The sequence below is a fragment of the Canis aureus genome, chromosome 22 (assembly GCF_053574225.1).
Source record: "Canis aureus isolate CA01 chromosome 22, VMU_Caureus_v.1.0, whole genome shotgun sequence".
In the NCBI taxonomy this organism is placed as follows: domain Eukaryota; kingdom Metazoa; phylum Chordata; class Mammalia; order Carnivora; family Canidae; genus Canis; species Canis aureus.
Window position 1 is genome coordinate 19,654,357 of NC_135632.1, and position 17,018 is coordinate 19,671,374.

Here is a 17,018-nt window from a genome sequence, read left to right on the forward strand (position 1 = left end):
TGGTGGAAAATATCCTCTTTTTGTTTGTTTTTGTTTTTTGTTTTCCTGGAAGAGTGTATGAGATTGGAATTGTTTCCAGAACATTTGGTAGAATTTGCTCTTGAAACCATATGGACTTGAATTTTTTTAGTTTTTTTATTTATTGGAAGATTTTAAACTACTGATTCAATTTCTTTAATTTAGCACTATGCAGGCTTGTTTGCTTCTAACAAGCTTATTTTTTAGGAAATTATCCATTTCATTTGAATTTTCAAATTTATTTAATATGGTTATTTTTAATAGCCCCTTTTATTTTATTTTTAAAAAGATTTTATTTATTTATTCATGAGAGAGAGGCAGAGACATAGGCAGAGGGGGAAGCAAGTTCCCCGTGGAGAGCCTGGTGTTGGGACTCAATCCCAAGACCCCGGGGTCATGACCTGAGCCAAAGGCAGATGCTCACTCACTGAGCCATCCAGGCACCCACCCCTTATATTTTAATGTGTGTATCTTTTTGTGATATTTCTTTTCATTAGTTCAAAGTATTTTCTAATTGTTTTTTTTCTTTGATTCATGGATTATTTAAAGGCCTATTTCTTAACCTCCAAACATGAAATTTTCTGGTTAACTTTTTTTAAATTTTAAATTCAGTTTGCCAACATATAGTATAACACCCAGTGCTTATCATATTACGTGCCTTCCTAATGCCCATCACCCAGTTACCCCATCCCCGCACCTACCTCCCCTTCTGCAATCCTTTGTTTTCCAGAAGTAAGAGTATCTCATGGTTTGTCTTCCTTTTTTTTTTTTTTTTTTTGTCTTCCTTTCTAATTTTTCCTCATTCAGTTTCCCCTCCTTCCCTTATTATCCACATATAAGTAAAACCATATGGTAATTGTCATTCTCTGATTGAGCTATTTCACTTAGCATAATACACTCCAGTTCCATCCACATCAATGTAAATGGTAGGTACTCATCCTTTCTGATTGCTGACTAATATTACATTGTGTATGTATGCATGCATACGCACACACACTACATCTTTATCCATCTGTCAAAGGACATCTTGGCACCTTCCACAGTTTGGCTATTGTGGACCTTGCTGCTATGCACATTGGGGTGCAGATATCCCATTGTTTCACTACATTTGTATCTTTGGGGTAAATTTTATTATTGATTTCTTCTTAGCTTAATTGAACTTGATGCCAGAAAAAATGGTCTGTATGGTTTTAGTCCTTTTTAGTTTGTGTAGGTCATGTGGTCAGTTTTTGCAAACGTTTTATGTGTGCCTCAAATCTGTATGTATTATGTATTTGCTAAATGCAGTTGTGTCCATCAGGTTAAGATCGTTCTATAATTGTGTGGAATACTTTATATCCTTTTAATCTTTACTTTTCTAGTAGTTACTGAGAAAAGTTTTTAAATTTACATCATGACTGTAGATTTATATATTTCTTCTTGATTTCTCTTTGAAGGCCTTCCGCTTCCCTCATCCTCTTTTTCATGTCCTCTCCCTCCCCCATCACGTGCTTTGTTATTGGGTACATATAAAATATTCAGATATTTCTTATAACTCAAATATTTTACATTTACTTAATGGTCCTCTTTATCTCTGGCAGTGCTTTTTCTAAAATTTTATTTATTTGAATACTAATGAAACTCCTTTTATGGTTTTTGTGGCCCACTCTTTTCTCTTTTTCTCTTTTCATTGTTCTTGTATCCTCACCTCTTATATGCCTTTTATAAACAACATATAGACAGATTGTACTTTTTTAATGTCTGAAAACTATTTTAATTGTATCATTGAGTTATTTTTACATTTAATGTAAATATTGGGTGTTTGGATTATATTGAACCGATGTTTGTTGTTTGTCCTGACTGCTTTATATGTTTTTCTTGTTTTGTTTTTCTTTCTTGTCTTTAGATTCTTTGAATTCATAAGAATTCATCCCCCCACCCTACTTATTTGGACATTTTTGTACTCTTTACATGCATTTAATGGTTACCCTAGAGATTATAAAAATCATACTTAATGTAGCACAATCCAAAGGTAATTACTATCTTCACCCTTTCCCCAGACAGTACAAGGACTTCCATTTACTTCCTTCTTTGTGTTGTAATTTAAATCCGTTTCATTTTCCCATAGTCATTATTTTAAAAAAATAAGGTTATTGTTGTTTTAGCTGTACCCATATACATGCCATTTTATTTGTTCTTTTTAAAAAATGTTATATGTGTCTGAGATCACATCTGCCTAAAGTGCAGCATTTAGAAAATCTAATGAGATTCTATTGGACATTCTGTAGACTTTGAAGATTTATATAACTTCGTCTGAAGATTTGAATAACATGTCTTCTGTTTCTTAAAATATATATTGATGGTTATATTGTATATTGGGAGTTATTTTCTTTAGTTCATTGAAGACATTTTATTGTCTTCTGGCTTGTATTGTTGTTGAGAAATAGGAATAATAATTTTCTCTTTCAATACTTGTATTTCCCAAAGTTTAAGATTTCTTTTTGTTTCTAGTATTCTGTCTGACTATATTATATTCTATGTATAAAACATAATTGTTTGAGGTGGCCCAGTCAATTAAGCTGCTGCCTTAGCTCTGGTCATGATCCCAGGACCCTGGGATCCAGCCCTACCTCAGGCTCCTCACTCAGCAGGAAGTCTGCTTCTCCTTCTCCCTCTGCCCGCACCCCCCCCCCCCCCCCCCCCCGTTCATGGGCTTTTTCTCTCTTTCTTTTTTCAAAAAACATAGTTCTTTGGATTGGTTTCTTTCATCCGTTACCTTTTTACATATTACTCCTTCTCATTTTATTTCTCTTCTCCACCAGTAACTTTGTTTAAACTTTGCATATGGTCTTCTATGTATTTTTGCATTTTGAATATCTGGGCAGCTTTCTGTGTAATATATTTCCTTTCTTTGTTTACTTTTTTTCATCTGTGGCAATCTATTTCAGTTACTATATTGGTCCTTTCTAGAAACAATAGTTAACATGGATATCTCTCTTTTTTAACATGGTTATGTATATATTTATTCTGATACACACTTACACACACACTGATTTCCCACTACTTCATAAGGTCTCAAATGCTTATCAAAATGTTTTTCTTATTTTCATTCGCATTTCGGGAAGGTTTATATAAATAATACTGTTTATAATACTACCCTATATTCTTTTAAATATTTATTTATTTGAGAGAGAGAGATTGGGAGAGCGCTTGTATGCACAAGTGGGAGCAAAGAGTAGAGGGAGAGGGTGGAGCCAACTCCATGTTGAGTAGAGAGCCCAACTTGGGGCTTGATCCCTGGATCTCGAGATCAGGACTTGAGCTGGAGGCAGGCATTTAATCAACTGAGCCACCCAGGTGCCCCATGTGGCTGTCTTTTACAGAAAAAGAAGTCCATGGAATTGTTCCCTGTGAATTTTCATTTAGTCTTGTATTTTCCTTTTTTAACATGATGAATTTTTTTTATTATCTGTATCTGATAATTCTAATACAAGTCTTAATGAGTCTGTTTCTGTGGGGTTTTTTTTGTTTTGTTTTTTTGGCTTGTTCCTTTGCATATCCCCTTTCTTCTTGATATGTTTACTTACTTTTTATTCTAAGCTCCACATTTTCTCTCAAATTTATAAAGCCTAGGATAAAGGTCCATTCCTCTTGAGAAGATTCAACATTTGCTTGACAGGTGCCCAGAAGTACTACCAATTGAGGACTATTTGCAACTAAGTCCAGTCTGAAGTTTTCTGTATCAGATTAAGTGAATTTAGGATATTTGTGAGAACACCAGTGTTTGATTACTACCTCTCAGGTATCTGTCTCCTTCTACACCATATTAAAAAAAAAGCTTGCTTTATAGACCACAGGATATGAGGTGTTAGACTTACTACTGGTTTAACCTTAACTTACAAATGAAATCCTTTGAGCCCCCATTTCATAAGAGTTATTTCCTTTAAGGCTCTTCACCTCTGAAGTCGCAACTTGTATATTATAGTCTCGGTAAATATTGTCAGAGAAAAAGTGATTTTAATGCTCTTTCTGTATTTTGGTTTCTGGTTTTAATTTGTTTTTATTATACTGATTTCCCACTACTTCATAAGGTTTCAAATGCTTTTCAAAATGTTTTTCATATTTTCATTCATATTTCAGGAAGGTTTATACAAATAATATTGTATATAATACTACCCTAATCAGAACTTTATGTATCAATTTAAAGTGATTTCTTCCCTTGTATAATTGTGTGTGTGTAAATGTAAGTCATAATTTTGAAAATTTTACACTTTGGACATATTTTGCATATTTGTGGGGGTTTTTTATATTGTTGTAAGATAATTTCTACTTTCATAGATTTCATAGATTTATCATCTCTTGGGACTAATTAAAAGTCTCAAATTCTCAGTATTCTCAATGTTTTTGGAAAGGCTTTCAAATGTAGAGACATAGTTATCCATTTTAGGAAGAAGACAGTGATAACCACAGATAATCCTGATGGGTTTATCATTTAGGAAAAACTTTTGTATGTACAGAGTATAGGATAAAAATTGTTAAAATAAGAGGAGAGTGGAACATGAAATATTTTGGCATATTTTATCCTTCTTTTTCTAGATCCAGTGAGTTTCTGAAGAGTTTTATATATATCGAATTTATGTACCCTAACTTAGTCTTTAAAAGTATTATAAGAATCACCTAAATATAATCAACTGGTTTTTTTTTTTTTCTATGAAGACACAAGGGCAGTTAAATGGAGAAATAATCATCTTTTCAGCAAATGTTACATGAACAATTGGATATCCATGTAGAAAAACTGAACTAAACACAGATCTTAACCCTTTGCACAAAACTTAACTCATGTAAGATGTAAGACTCTAAATTTCTAAAATAAAGCATAAGAGAAAGTCTGTATGACCTTATAAACCTAAGGGCATGAAGTGGTGAAGTTTTGAGGTTTAAAGCTGTAACAACCAAGACCATGAAAGAGCAATTGGCAAGTTGGACCTTATTGAAATTGAAATAAAAAAATTTAAATGTTTCTGCTCTGCAAAAGACATTGTTAAGAAAATTAAAAGAAAAGTCACAGACTGGGAGAATATATTTACAAGACACATGTATGATAAAGGGCTTGTGTTCAAAATATACAAAGAGCTCTGTAAGCTGAATGATAAGGAAATAAATAGCCAATTAAAAAAAAGGGCAAAGACCTAAACAGACATTTCACCAAAAGAGGGTACACAGATGGCAAATAAACATTTGAAAACATACCCACATCATTTGTCAGAAGGGCAGTGCAAATTAAAACAACAAAAAGAGGGATGCCTGGATGGCTCAATGGTTGAGTGTCTGTCTGCTCAGGGCGTGATCCTGTAATCCCAGGATCCAGTCCCACATGGGGCTTCCTGTATGGAGCCTGATTCTCCCTCTGCCTATGTCTTTGCCTCTCTCTATCTCTCATGAATAAATAAATAAATAATCTTAAAAATAATAAATAGAACAAAAAGATAGTACTACACAACTATTAGAATGACTAAAATTTAAAAAACAAAAACAAAACCCCACAACAACCTGACAGTAGCAATCACTGTGAAGGGAGGAAATCATGGTCGGTGGGAATGTAAAATGGTATAGCCACTTTGGAAGGCAGTCTGACAGTTTCTTACAAAATTAAACGTAGCCTTACTGTAAAATCCAGCAATCACACTCTTAGGTATTTAACCAACTAATTTGAAACATGTCCACCTGCACATATTTATAGTAATTCATTAGTTAGCAAAAACTGAAAAAATCAAGATGTCCTTCAGTAGATGAAATGGATAAGCTGTGGTACATCCATACAGTAGAATACTATTTGGAGATAAGAAGAAATGAGCATTCACACCATGCAAAAAGCATAGATGAATCTTAATAGGTATTGCAGAGTGAAAAAATCCAGTCTGAAAGGCAACATACTGTGTGATTCCAGTTTATGTCACATTCTGGAAATTGGTAAATTGTAGAGATGGTAAATCAGTGTTTGACAGGGTTTTAGGTGAATCACAGGGCATTAAGGTGGTGTAGCTATTATGTATGGTGCTGTAATGGTAGATATATGATACTATGCATGTTTCAAATGGAACTTATAGCACAAAGAATAAACAATGATATTTACACATTTTTAAAAAATTCCTCATGAGGTCATTCCAGGATGAATTCAGACTGTGGCAAAAGAATCAAACTGTATTACAAATACATGAAATAGCCCTACTGAAAGGGTTTGGGGGAAAAGTACTGTTCTAAATAACTGAAGAGTGGAGTCTGTAACATTAAAGGCAAAAGGAACTGTATAAAAGCATGGCATTCTAGTTGCAGTTATTTTCCACAGGGGTATTGGCTACCAATTCTAAAGTCACTATATACATGTGTACAGGAATTGAAAAATTAAGTAAATAGATGGTTGATGGTGGGAATCAGAGTTTTCACTGTTGGAGATTTCAGTGTAGGAAATTGTGGTTAAAAACAAGGGGGAGACTTTACAATATTCCATGTGGTAATGGAGAAATATTTACAGCTATGTTTGTATACACACCAATATATTTCCTGTTCTTTAAGCTGAGAGGGCCTAAAAGAAATAAAATTCCATTAGCAATGAGCCAGTAGCATTTTTTTCTCTTCAATTCTCTGAGACTAAAAATCTTTTTTTTTTAAAAAAAAAAAAAGATTTTTTAATTTTATTTTAGACATAGAGAAGCAGAGACACAGGAAGACGGAGAAGCAGGCTCCATGCAGGGAGCCTGACGGGATTCGATCCCGGGACTCCAGGATTGCGCCCTGGGCCAAAGGGAGGCGCTAAACCTCTGAGCCACCCAGGGATCCCCCAAGACTAAAAATCTTTGATATCTTTCCCCTAATGTTTAATTTTTACATTTTGGAGTTCTCAAATTCCTTTAGTAGTAATAGCCTGGAAATTTGAGACTTACTCCATAAAAGTGCATAGACCTAAATTTTCATGCAGTTTCAAAAAGTCCATAGATATTTAAGAATCTTTGTGCCACAGATTAAGAAACCCTGCTTCTCTTGAATCATATTAATATTAGTAGTAGTGGATGAGGGAGGATATGGACATTTTAAAAAGTAAATTTATTTTTCTCTTCATCCTTTAATTCTTGTCTTATGTGGACTGAAGATGAGGTTATTTTAATAGTTGCTGAAGGTTTGGTGAAAGTGTTTTGAAATATTATAGCCCTAGGACAATGCTTACATTTGGCACTGGGCTACTAGCAGGGCTCAACCAAGCTCCAAAATTTGAAATTCTAATATTTAGTAAATTTATCTGTTCTTGAAATGAAGTGTAGCCTATGCAGCATTGAAAGAGCAGCCAGTTGGTACTCCCATATCATGTGCCAAAATGTGAGTTTTCTTTTTGAACATTTAGTTTGATGTTTCACTTACCTTTTGTTTTTACAGAGGAAGAAGGATTTAAGCTTTTTATAAGGAATGTTACCAAGTACAGTCTGCCATCTAGAGACAGACTATTCACTGAAGATATAGTCACAACAGTTTATTTTTTTTATTCATATGGGTTGCATGCGGAAACCTATATAACAACTTCAAATTTTTTTTTTTTTTAAGTAGTTTCCGTGCCCAGCGTGGAGCCCAGCGTGGGGCTTTAACTCCTCATGCTGAGGTCAAGACCTGAGCTGAGATGAAGAGTTAGACACTTAACTGAGACACCCAGCCTACCTCAACAATTTCTATTTTTAAGGCATCCTAAAAGGTCGACAAGTTTCTAAACGTGTATATTTGTAATAACCTATGAGGTAATTTTTCTCTATTTGTGTACATACTAGCTAGACAAACTGCATGTATCACAAGATATTTATAACTAAGCTTGAAATGCTCACTAAAAAACAGCCAAAGTATCTGTCTCTTTCTCTACCTTTCTCTCATCCCTCTTCTCAAATCTTGAGAAGGACTTTTAAATGTATGCAGTCACTGCAGTCTTAGATAGCTTGTTAAATTCTGTATTCTGGTATGCAGTGTTCTTTTAGTAAATATTTCTCAGTTTGAGTAGCCTCAGCATTTCTTCTCCTTTTCTGATTTAGATTTTCTTTAGTAATTTGTCTGTATTTACTTTCAGTCTTTCTCTTTATTTTGATTTACAACCTGCTGTCCAGTAAAGTAAAAAACAGAAAATGAGACTACCAAAAATCATCTGTTATATGCTTAGATTTTCTCTCATCCATCACCAGATTAGATTTTATTTACTAAGACTTTATAATCCTATCTTTAAAAGAAAATTCTTAAAATAGAAAGCTGTTGTTTCCTGTATGGAACAGTTAGTAAGAAAGCTATGAGGAAGGTTCTTTGCTAAGTGTTCTTAGGCAATGTTGGTATATTTTACCCACAGCCAGGTTCAGTAATTTTGAAGGAGCCAGAATGTGATAGAAGATACAAACCCAAAAGAGCCTTTGTCATATTTGGATAAATTGATTTGCTAGTAAATAAAGTTTTGTATATTTTCAGTTTTCTCTTCTGTCTTCTGTACCTATTTGGAAGGATACCGAGAAGGCTAGAGTTCTTGCTTAGGCTGTCATCATAGAATAGAGGAAGGGTAGAATTGAAAATGAGAAAGATGAGGTGAGACAGTTCTCTAAACCATGTGGTTCTTGTAAATGGAGAAAAATAGTTTTGGGGTTCTTGGTTCTTTGACAATGACTTCTTTATCACCTTAACTCATCTCCGTGATGGGTTCTAGTCATTTTGGATAGATGTTTAGTGTTAATGTATGTGATTGATTCCACTCTGGGAGTGGAGGCTTTGTTCTGGGTGATGGGAAAACTGCTGGAATGACTCTGCCTGGTTTTGGAATAAACTAGGTTACTTGTCTCATTCTTCAAATGGCATTAACCTGGCAACATGGATAGTTAGGAATATGGCTTTCAGTAGAGCTCAACTAAGAAACTAGAACTTTTAGCTTCCCTCCAAAATGGGCAGGATAATCTATCAAAAAAATGAATGCTCATAGTAAGTGAGCATCGTACATGCTACCAGTACAATACTAAATTCTTTACATTTGTTTATTTATTTATATTAAATTTTTTTTTAATTTTTTTTTAAAATTTATTTATTTATGATAGTCACAGAGAGAGAGAGAGAGGCAGAGACACAGGCAGAGGGAGAAGCAGGCTCCATGCACTGGGAGCCTGATGTGGGATTCGATCCCGGGTCTCCAGGATCGCGCCCTGGGCCAAAGGCAGGCGCCAAACCGCTGCGCCACCCAGGGATCCCACATTTGTTATTTTATTTAGTTCTCATCTGTTCTTCGTAATTTGTCTAATACACATTTTTTTTAGTGCCTCCTATGTACCAAGCGCTATTCCAGGCACTAGTAATTACAGCATGGAACAAAAATTCCTAGTCTAAAGTAGTATTCTCACCAATTAACGATTAGAAATCTGAGTTTCATAGAGGACAATTGATTTTTTTCATTGTCCTGTAGCTTAGTAACTGTTGGAACTGAGATTTAAACCCTACTATATCTGATGCCAAAGATTTTAAACCACCTAGGATGACTTCTTGAGGGTTTTGCTAACTGTTGTGGTTACTGTAACCACAATTACAGTTTTCATTGTTGTCCATATCACTAATTATACCAAAGATATGTTCTCCAGCCCTATTTTCCACTCCATTTTTTTTGTATTCTATAATAGCTGGTAAGAATAACATAAAATTTTGTGTTTCTGGCAAACTTATGTCAAGAATTCTTCGACTACCCTCCAGTGAGTCCGTATTGGTAATGACTACACAAATGCTTAATAGGCAAAGTTTAATAGCAATCTGTCTTTTAGTTTAGTTTTTAACATTTTTTGTTTGAAATATATTCATTACTTATTTTGAGTAATACATACACAGAGTTCAAATTTCAGGAAATGCAAAGCCTATACAATTCAGTATCTCCATTATATCCCTAAACCTCAACCACATATTTCTCTTTCTCTGAGGCAACCGATATTTGTGTCTTTCCAGAAATATTTAAAGCACATACAATCAAATGCATATATATCCCTTTTTTTATGTATGAATATATCCTACAGATCTTTCCATATCAAATACAGATATGTTTATTATCAACAGCACCATAGATCCCACTGATTTTAGTCAGTAGTGGTTAGTCATGGACCCTATAGCCAGACTGCATGCATATAGACCATGAATCTGCTACTGGGAAACCCCTTTTGCAAATTGCTAGATCTTTAGGTGCCTCAGTTTTCTATTCTGTAAAATGAGAGAAAAATAGTATATTCTTCATAGGTATTGTTGTGAAGATTAAATGTGTAAACTTAAGGGGCTTATTTTTTAGAACAGTGCCTGCCTGCCAAGTAATGAGCCACTCAAGTGTTAGCCGCCGCCACCAACACCACCACCACTGTCATTATCATCAACACTTTGAGTTGTTAATCAGAATCTTGTGGGTATATGGATTTTTCCTTCTGCTATCACAAACAGTGCTTCAGGGAATAACGTTGTACTTTCATTATCTCATATGTGTGTGAGTTTATGCATTCTTTGCAACAAGTAGAATATAAAGTCCAAGGAGTGTGTAAATTTGTAATTTCAGTAAACATTTGCTAAAATGCGTATTATAGGAATTGTTTCAAGTTCTCTCCAGCAGTTTGACATAATTTAAATGATCAAGAGCTTGATGGTAGCTTTCTGATGTTATTCTGTTTCTGGAATTATTCATGGTTAAATATGACCATTTTGAAAGTTCATTATATTCATTAGAAGTATAATCCTGTCAGGATGGCCTGTTTAAACAACCTTTTATTTTTTTATACAGAATATGTATATTGGTAGGTTATCTGAAGATTCTCACAGATAGTATTTCAGAGAGTGGAACATAATCTTTTCATTCCTTATTTTCAGATAATTATGTTTCTGTGAATCTGGGTTATTTCATATCTTTAATTTACTTTTATTATTCATTGTCAAAGCTTAATATAGGAGACAGAAGATTTAGGGTGTCAGGCATTTTTTGAGGAACTGGGGGAAATACAAAGATTAATAAGTAGTAGTCCCTGCCATACTTTTTTCTAGTGGGTGAGTTAAATGCAGACCATATCCAGGTTAGAAAATGTAGAAAGGGACACAGAAAAATATGTTGTTGTTTTTCTTGTTTTGTTTTGTTTTAGAAAAATATGTTAGACAGAACTTTGGAAATTACCTGTAGAATAAATACTTATTCAGGTAAATGACTAATAGTAAGCAAAAAATCAAAGTTAGTCATCAGAGAATATAGTAAAAGGATATAGTGTTACAGAAACCAATATAATAAGCAAATATTTTAAATAGGGTATTACTAAGAAAGACTTTGATATAACAATTAGCAGATAATAGGTGTGAAGAAGCAGTTACAGAAGAGTTGTGGGACTAGACTGAAGAAGAATGAACAGTTAGCAAGCAAAAAGTAAATAGGCTAATGTTTTGAATAGTCATTGTGGCACCAGAAGGATTTAACTCTTTAAAAAAAAAAAAACCTCAATGACAAGTTTCTGTTCATTTTCAAAAATACAGCGTTAAACATCTCGTTTTATTTTATATATGATAGTCATTTTAAAGATGCTAAGCATGGGACTGGTTTTTATTTTGCTTTTAATACTAGTTACTATTTTGTTGCCTTTCACTATAATACTAAATTAATGCAGCAAAATAGTCTTCCCTTTTTGAACTAACTTGCTAGTCCATTGAAGTTATAGTTAAGATTTCACTGTATATGAAAACCACCATATCAGTCATGGAAGTAGAATTGAACATTATTTATACTAATATTTACCAATGACATGTAACTTTATAAGTAATCTCTACACCCAGTGTGGGACTCAAACCTACGACCTTGAGTTCAAGAGTCTCATGCTCTATTTACTGAGCCAGCCAGGCACTACTGACATGTAACTTTTTACTGAACCAATGGGTTTAGTCTTGTCCTTTCTCTGGACTTTTTTTTTTAAGATTTTATTTGTTTATTCATGAGAGACACAGGGAGAGAGAGGCAGAGATATAGGCTGAGGGAGAAGCAAGCTCCCTGCAAGGAGTCCAATGCAGGACTTGATCCCAGATTCCAGGATCATGCCCTAAGCCAAAGGCAGACACTCAACTGCTGAGCCACCCAGGCGTCCGGATTTTTTTTTAAATCAATTTTACCAAGATAATAGTTTATATGCATTAAAATATACATGTTTTAAATGTACAGATAAATGACTTCTGAGAAATGCATATAACCATTTAATGATACTCCAAGCAAAATATAAAATATTTCCATCTAAGAACAACTAATTCTTCTCACGTTTAATAACTTAAAAATCTAATCTTACTTTTGTTTGGTTAGTACTTAATGAAAATAATTTTGCTTATGGAGAGTACCATGAAAAAACTCCTGAAATTCCATGCTTTTTATATAAAGGACTCTATTTCAGGTTGATAAAAATAGTTAATGACACAAACAAGGTTAAATATAGTTAAAACAATTGTGTGTGATTTGAGTGATTTTTATTTATTCATTTATTTTGGGGAGGACAGGGGAGCAGAGAGAGAGAGAGAGAGAGAGAGAGAATCCAAAGTAGGCTCCATACCTGACATGAAGCCTGATGCAGGGTTTGGTCCCACAACCCTGAGATCATGACCCAAGCCTAAATCAAGAGTTTGATATTCAACTGTCTGAGCCACCCATGTGCTCCTAATTTGAGTGATTTTTAAAGAATGTTTGGCAGAAAGTTATATTTACTTGAGATAATTTATAACTAGAATCCAAAGCATTTTTTTAAAAAAACTCTGAAAATTAAGGCAGATTATAGTATAAATAACCTGTCTTCAATGCTATAAATATTGTTTAGTTTTCCCATAAAAAATGAAGTCACAATATAAAAGTTTCCCATTTTGTTTAGGAAATTGCAGATTGAAAAGGAACTCTAAAAATATTTTCCCTTGTGTTACTCACCTTTCAATCTATCCTCTACACCTGGATGTAGGGGATACCTGTTGGTGATAATTAATGAATTCTGCATCCTGAAAATGAACAAGAGAGCTATACATCAAGTAATTAAAACATGCTTAGAAATGGTTGTGATTAAAAATATGGGAGAGATCATTTTTCTCATTTTGCAGGTTAATAAAAATTAAGTCAAATTAAGTTTAATATGCCTAATGTGTCATTGCAGTTTTTTTATTGGGACTCTGAATTAAGAGTACACTTTGATTACTTCTGGGGGCTGTCTACTGCTCCATGCTTTTTCCTGTAAGAGTATAGTACACATTAGAAACTTTTCCCTCTTGTATTCCTAAATACGGTTTGAATTGGAGCTGGTAATCACTGGCAAGGAACCTGTCAGAGATTATAATGTATTTTCTTACTGATTCATTGAGTCTTATTCTCATGATTTTCAACTTGAATATTTTACATGTATACAGTTAAAACTGAATCTCATGTAATTACATTATTAGACCAGTATTCTCTGTAACTCCAGATTGATTTTGAACTTTATTTTAATTTATTTAAATTATGTTAATTTTTAATACAAGTTTTTGATATAAACCACTTAAGAGTGATGGTATTTATATAATTTTTGAGATAAAAATTATGTAGCTAATATAAAAGTAATAGTAAAGAATGAGATGAGAAAGGGGTTAACTTTTTTTTGATACTTATGTTGAAGTTATCAAGCTATTTTTCATGTTCAGATAGAACAGATTTAACTGACAGGTATCATTAGATTAAGGAACATTTAGTTTTAACTTATAGGATATTCTGATGATAAAGAATATCAGAAAGAGACATGAAGAGAGATAATACTGTCTATACTTGGGTGTTATTCATACTAAGGTAATCATCTATGTGTCTGGATAGCACCAGTCAATCCTTAGGGCCCTCCTTACAATATAAATTTATTATTTTATGTCTTCATCATCTTTTCCTTCCCAAACACTCCTCTCAGTTTTTTCCCCCTGCTTAGCTAATTCACAGAATATTTAGGTTTTATTCAATTTTATTTGTTTGTTTGTTTATTTATTTATTTGAATATTTAGGTTTTAAAAAATATGTCTGAAGAACTTTGAAGTTCTTGAACAAGGGATTCCCTTAGGTAGGAATCGGGGGGAAGAAAAAAAACCCAAAAACTTTGATATAAAATTTTCAAACACTGGTCAGTTTAAATTTAATGTTTAGCATGGGATAGAAAAAGATTAACTGTAAAATCTGTTGTTCCACAGGTACTGTGAGAATAGAGATGTTTCGAAATATGCAGAATGCAGAAATCATCAGAAAAATGACTGAAGAATTTGATGAGGTATAGACTTCAATATTTATACGTTTATACAATACACAATATTTATATTATTTTAAAATGATGTATATGTTGATTATTTTAAGTTTTATTTTAGTTTGGTATTTAGTTTAAAAGAAGATACACTATTTCCTCATTTATATGATAATCCATGTTACTAATTCCAAAGTTAATGATCTTTGGCACTTTCATTACATTGCATGGAGGTATCACTTAATAAAGACTGGTAACTGATATAGATAATAAAATTAGTGGTATGAAGTAGAATTTGATTCTTGACATTCATTCTTGAAGACCAGCTAAAATGCCCCAAATTAAAAATGCATCTCCAGTAGTTTTATGTTCTATAGAGTTAGTCATGTTAAATGTTTTAAAGTAAAAAGGATTTGGGGGTCAAAGAAGTGTGAGTAGGCTGAATATTATACCTATTTCTGTTTTAGAGATGGCCAAAACACGTTACCTTATTTAAAGTTCTTAGAAATCCTGATGGAAAAATAACCTGCCTAACTGCATTTAATCCATGTTTCCTAAAATTATTTTACGTAGATCTCTCTCTATTGCCCGCTCCCCACCTCCTCATCCCCATTTCGTGTATAAATACGTTTCTATTTGGACAGTCTACTTGAGAATATTCTGATTTCTACTTAGAATACATGTTTTCTTTGCTAGTCTTCATGAATTAATCAGCTTTACACTGATTGTAAATTTTGAAACAGTTTGACAATTTTATTTTTGTATTCTGTTTATGATGAACTCATTTTATGTCATTCTTTAGGTGACCATTAATTTTAGTTTAATATTCTGCCTTTTGATTTAAATAAGATTTCTATTTTTTGTAGATGTTCTTTTTTCTTGACTTTCAACACTAATGACAAAGATGTTTTTTTTCCCAAGTTTACTCTTTCAGTGGGATGGGCATAGCCTTTTTTTTTTTTTTATTTGTAGTAGTAGGAATATTTATATTTGACTTTAAAAAGTACTACAAATACATGGTAAAATACACTTCATTCTCATGAAGTGTTCACCTTTATTCTTGTGATACACACCAAAGCATTTTCATGAGCATCTTTACAGAAACATTCTGTCGGTGGCTTTCAGACTATTTAGTCACATTCCATGGGAGATAAGGGAGACCTTACATTATGACCCATCTATATATAATGTCCATAATTACTTATTTTCATTTCTGGTGGCCAAAACATTCTGAAATTCCAAAGGATGATTTTTTCCTTCAATTTAATGGTTGCAAAATTGGCCCTGACTAACCTGAGGCTATTAAATGTTTTATTTATCTCAGTGTGAATATTTATATGTATTGCTGGTGAAATATGAATGTTCTTGATGACAGGGGGCTGCCCCAGATTCTTTTGGGTTATGATGGAATATAAAGCATATGTACTATATTAGCTTCCAAAATTCAAAAATTTATGGATTCTGAAACATTTCTATGAAATTACTTTTCATTTCTTTTAAAAGGCTTTTTTTTTTTTTTTTGGTAACTTCATGAGTTTATATATGACAAATAGAAAATAACAAAGCCAAATAAAGGTGCAAGTGGTAGGTTTTCTTTTTTTTTTTAATAATAAATTTATTTTTTATTGGTGTTCAATTTGCCAACATACAGAATAACACCCAGTGCTCATCCCGTCAAGTGCCCCCTTCAGTGCCCGTCACCCATTCACCCCCACCCCCCGCCCTCCTCCCCTTCTACCACCCCTAGTTCGTTTCCCAGAGTTAGGAGTCTTCATGTTCTGTCTCCCTTTCTGATATTTCCTACCCATTTCTTCTCCCTTCCCTTCTATTCCCTTTCACTCTTATTTATATTCCCCAAATGAATGAGACTATATAATGTTTGTCCTTCTCCGATTGACTTATTTCACTCAGCATAATACCCTCCAGTTCCATCCACGTTGAAGCAAATGGTAGGTATTTGTCATTTCTAATGGCTGAGTAATATTCCATTGTATAAATAAACCACATCTTCTTTATCCATTCATCTTCCGATGGACACCGAGGCTCCTTCAAGTGGTAGGTTTTCTGACCAAATACTGTACTAAAAACCATGTCAGGCTTGCAACACAGGTGATGGAGGTCACAGATTAAAAAGTAGTATGTATCTTGGACCTTAAGGACACTATTAAGAGTTTAAGATGGTATTTCCCAGACTTTGTTGCATATTAATATCATTTGGGGATATTTAAAAACTGATGCTTGGCTCTCTCCCTTATTCCCAGACTTTCTGATTTAATTTGTATGGCACGTAATCTGGTCTTGGGATTTTTAAAGTTCACCAGGTGACTCCAATGTACAAACTTTAGGAGAAACTTTGAGAGAAAACCAAGGTTTAAGCTTTAAAAACACTTTATATGAGAGAATAGAATGAGGGGAAATACAATGTGAATACACAGTGAAATTTCAAAACAGGATATCATTGCTTTGTAGTAAGATTCTGAGATAAGTAGGGGTAGATGAGGAATTCAGTAAAATGAAGATCATGATATATCTAAGAAAATATTCTTGTGAATATTTTCAAATATTCAAGTGTATTAGAAGAATAGTAAACTGTACCAAAACTGATAATGAGTTAAATATAGGAAATGAAATTATTTAAAAAGGTGTTTATTTCTTTTTTTTTTCAATTTTTTTTTTTTAATTTATTTATGATAGTCACAGAGAGAGAGAGAGAGGCAGAGACATAGGCAGAGGGAGAAGCAGGCTCCA

At 33.4% G+C, this 17,018-nt stretch overlaps 1 protein-coding gene across 8 annotated transcripts in view; it reads left to right on the forward strand.

Moving 5' to 3' along the window:
• Positions 1-17,018, forward strand: part of STAG1 (STAG1 cohesin complex component) — a 395,351-nt gene that overhangs the window by 193,944 nt on the left and 184,389 nt on the right. For all 8 annotated transcript variants that reach the window (XM_077865024.1, XM_077865025.1, XM_077865026.1 and 5 more), the window contains one exon: positions 14,224-14,300. In XM_077865024.1, coding sequence (XP_077721150.1) covers positions 14,224-14,300 — 77 coding nt within the window. The remainder of the gene's footprint in view (positions 1-14,223; positions 14,301-17,018) is intronic.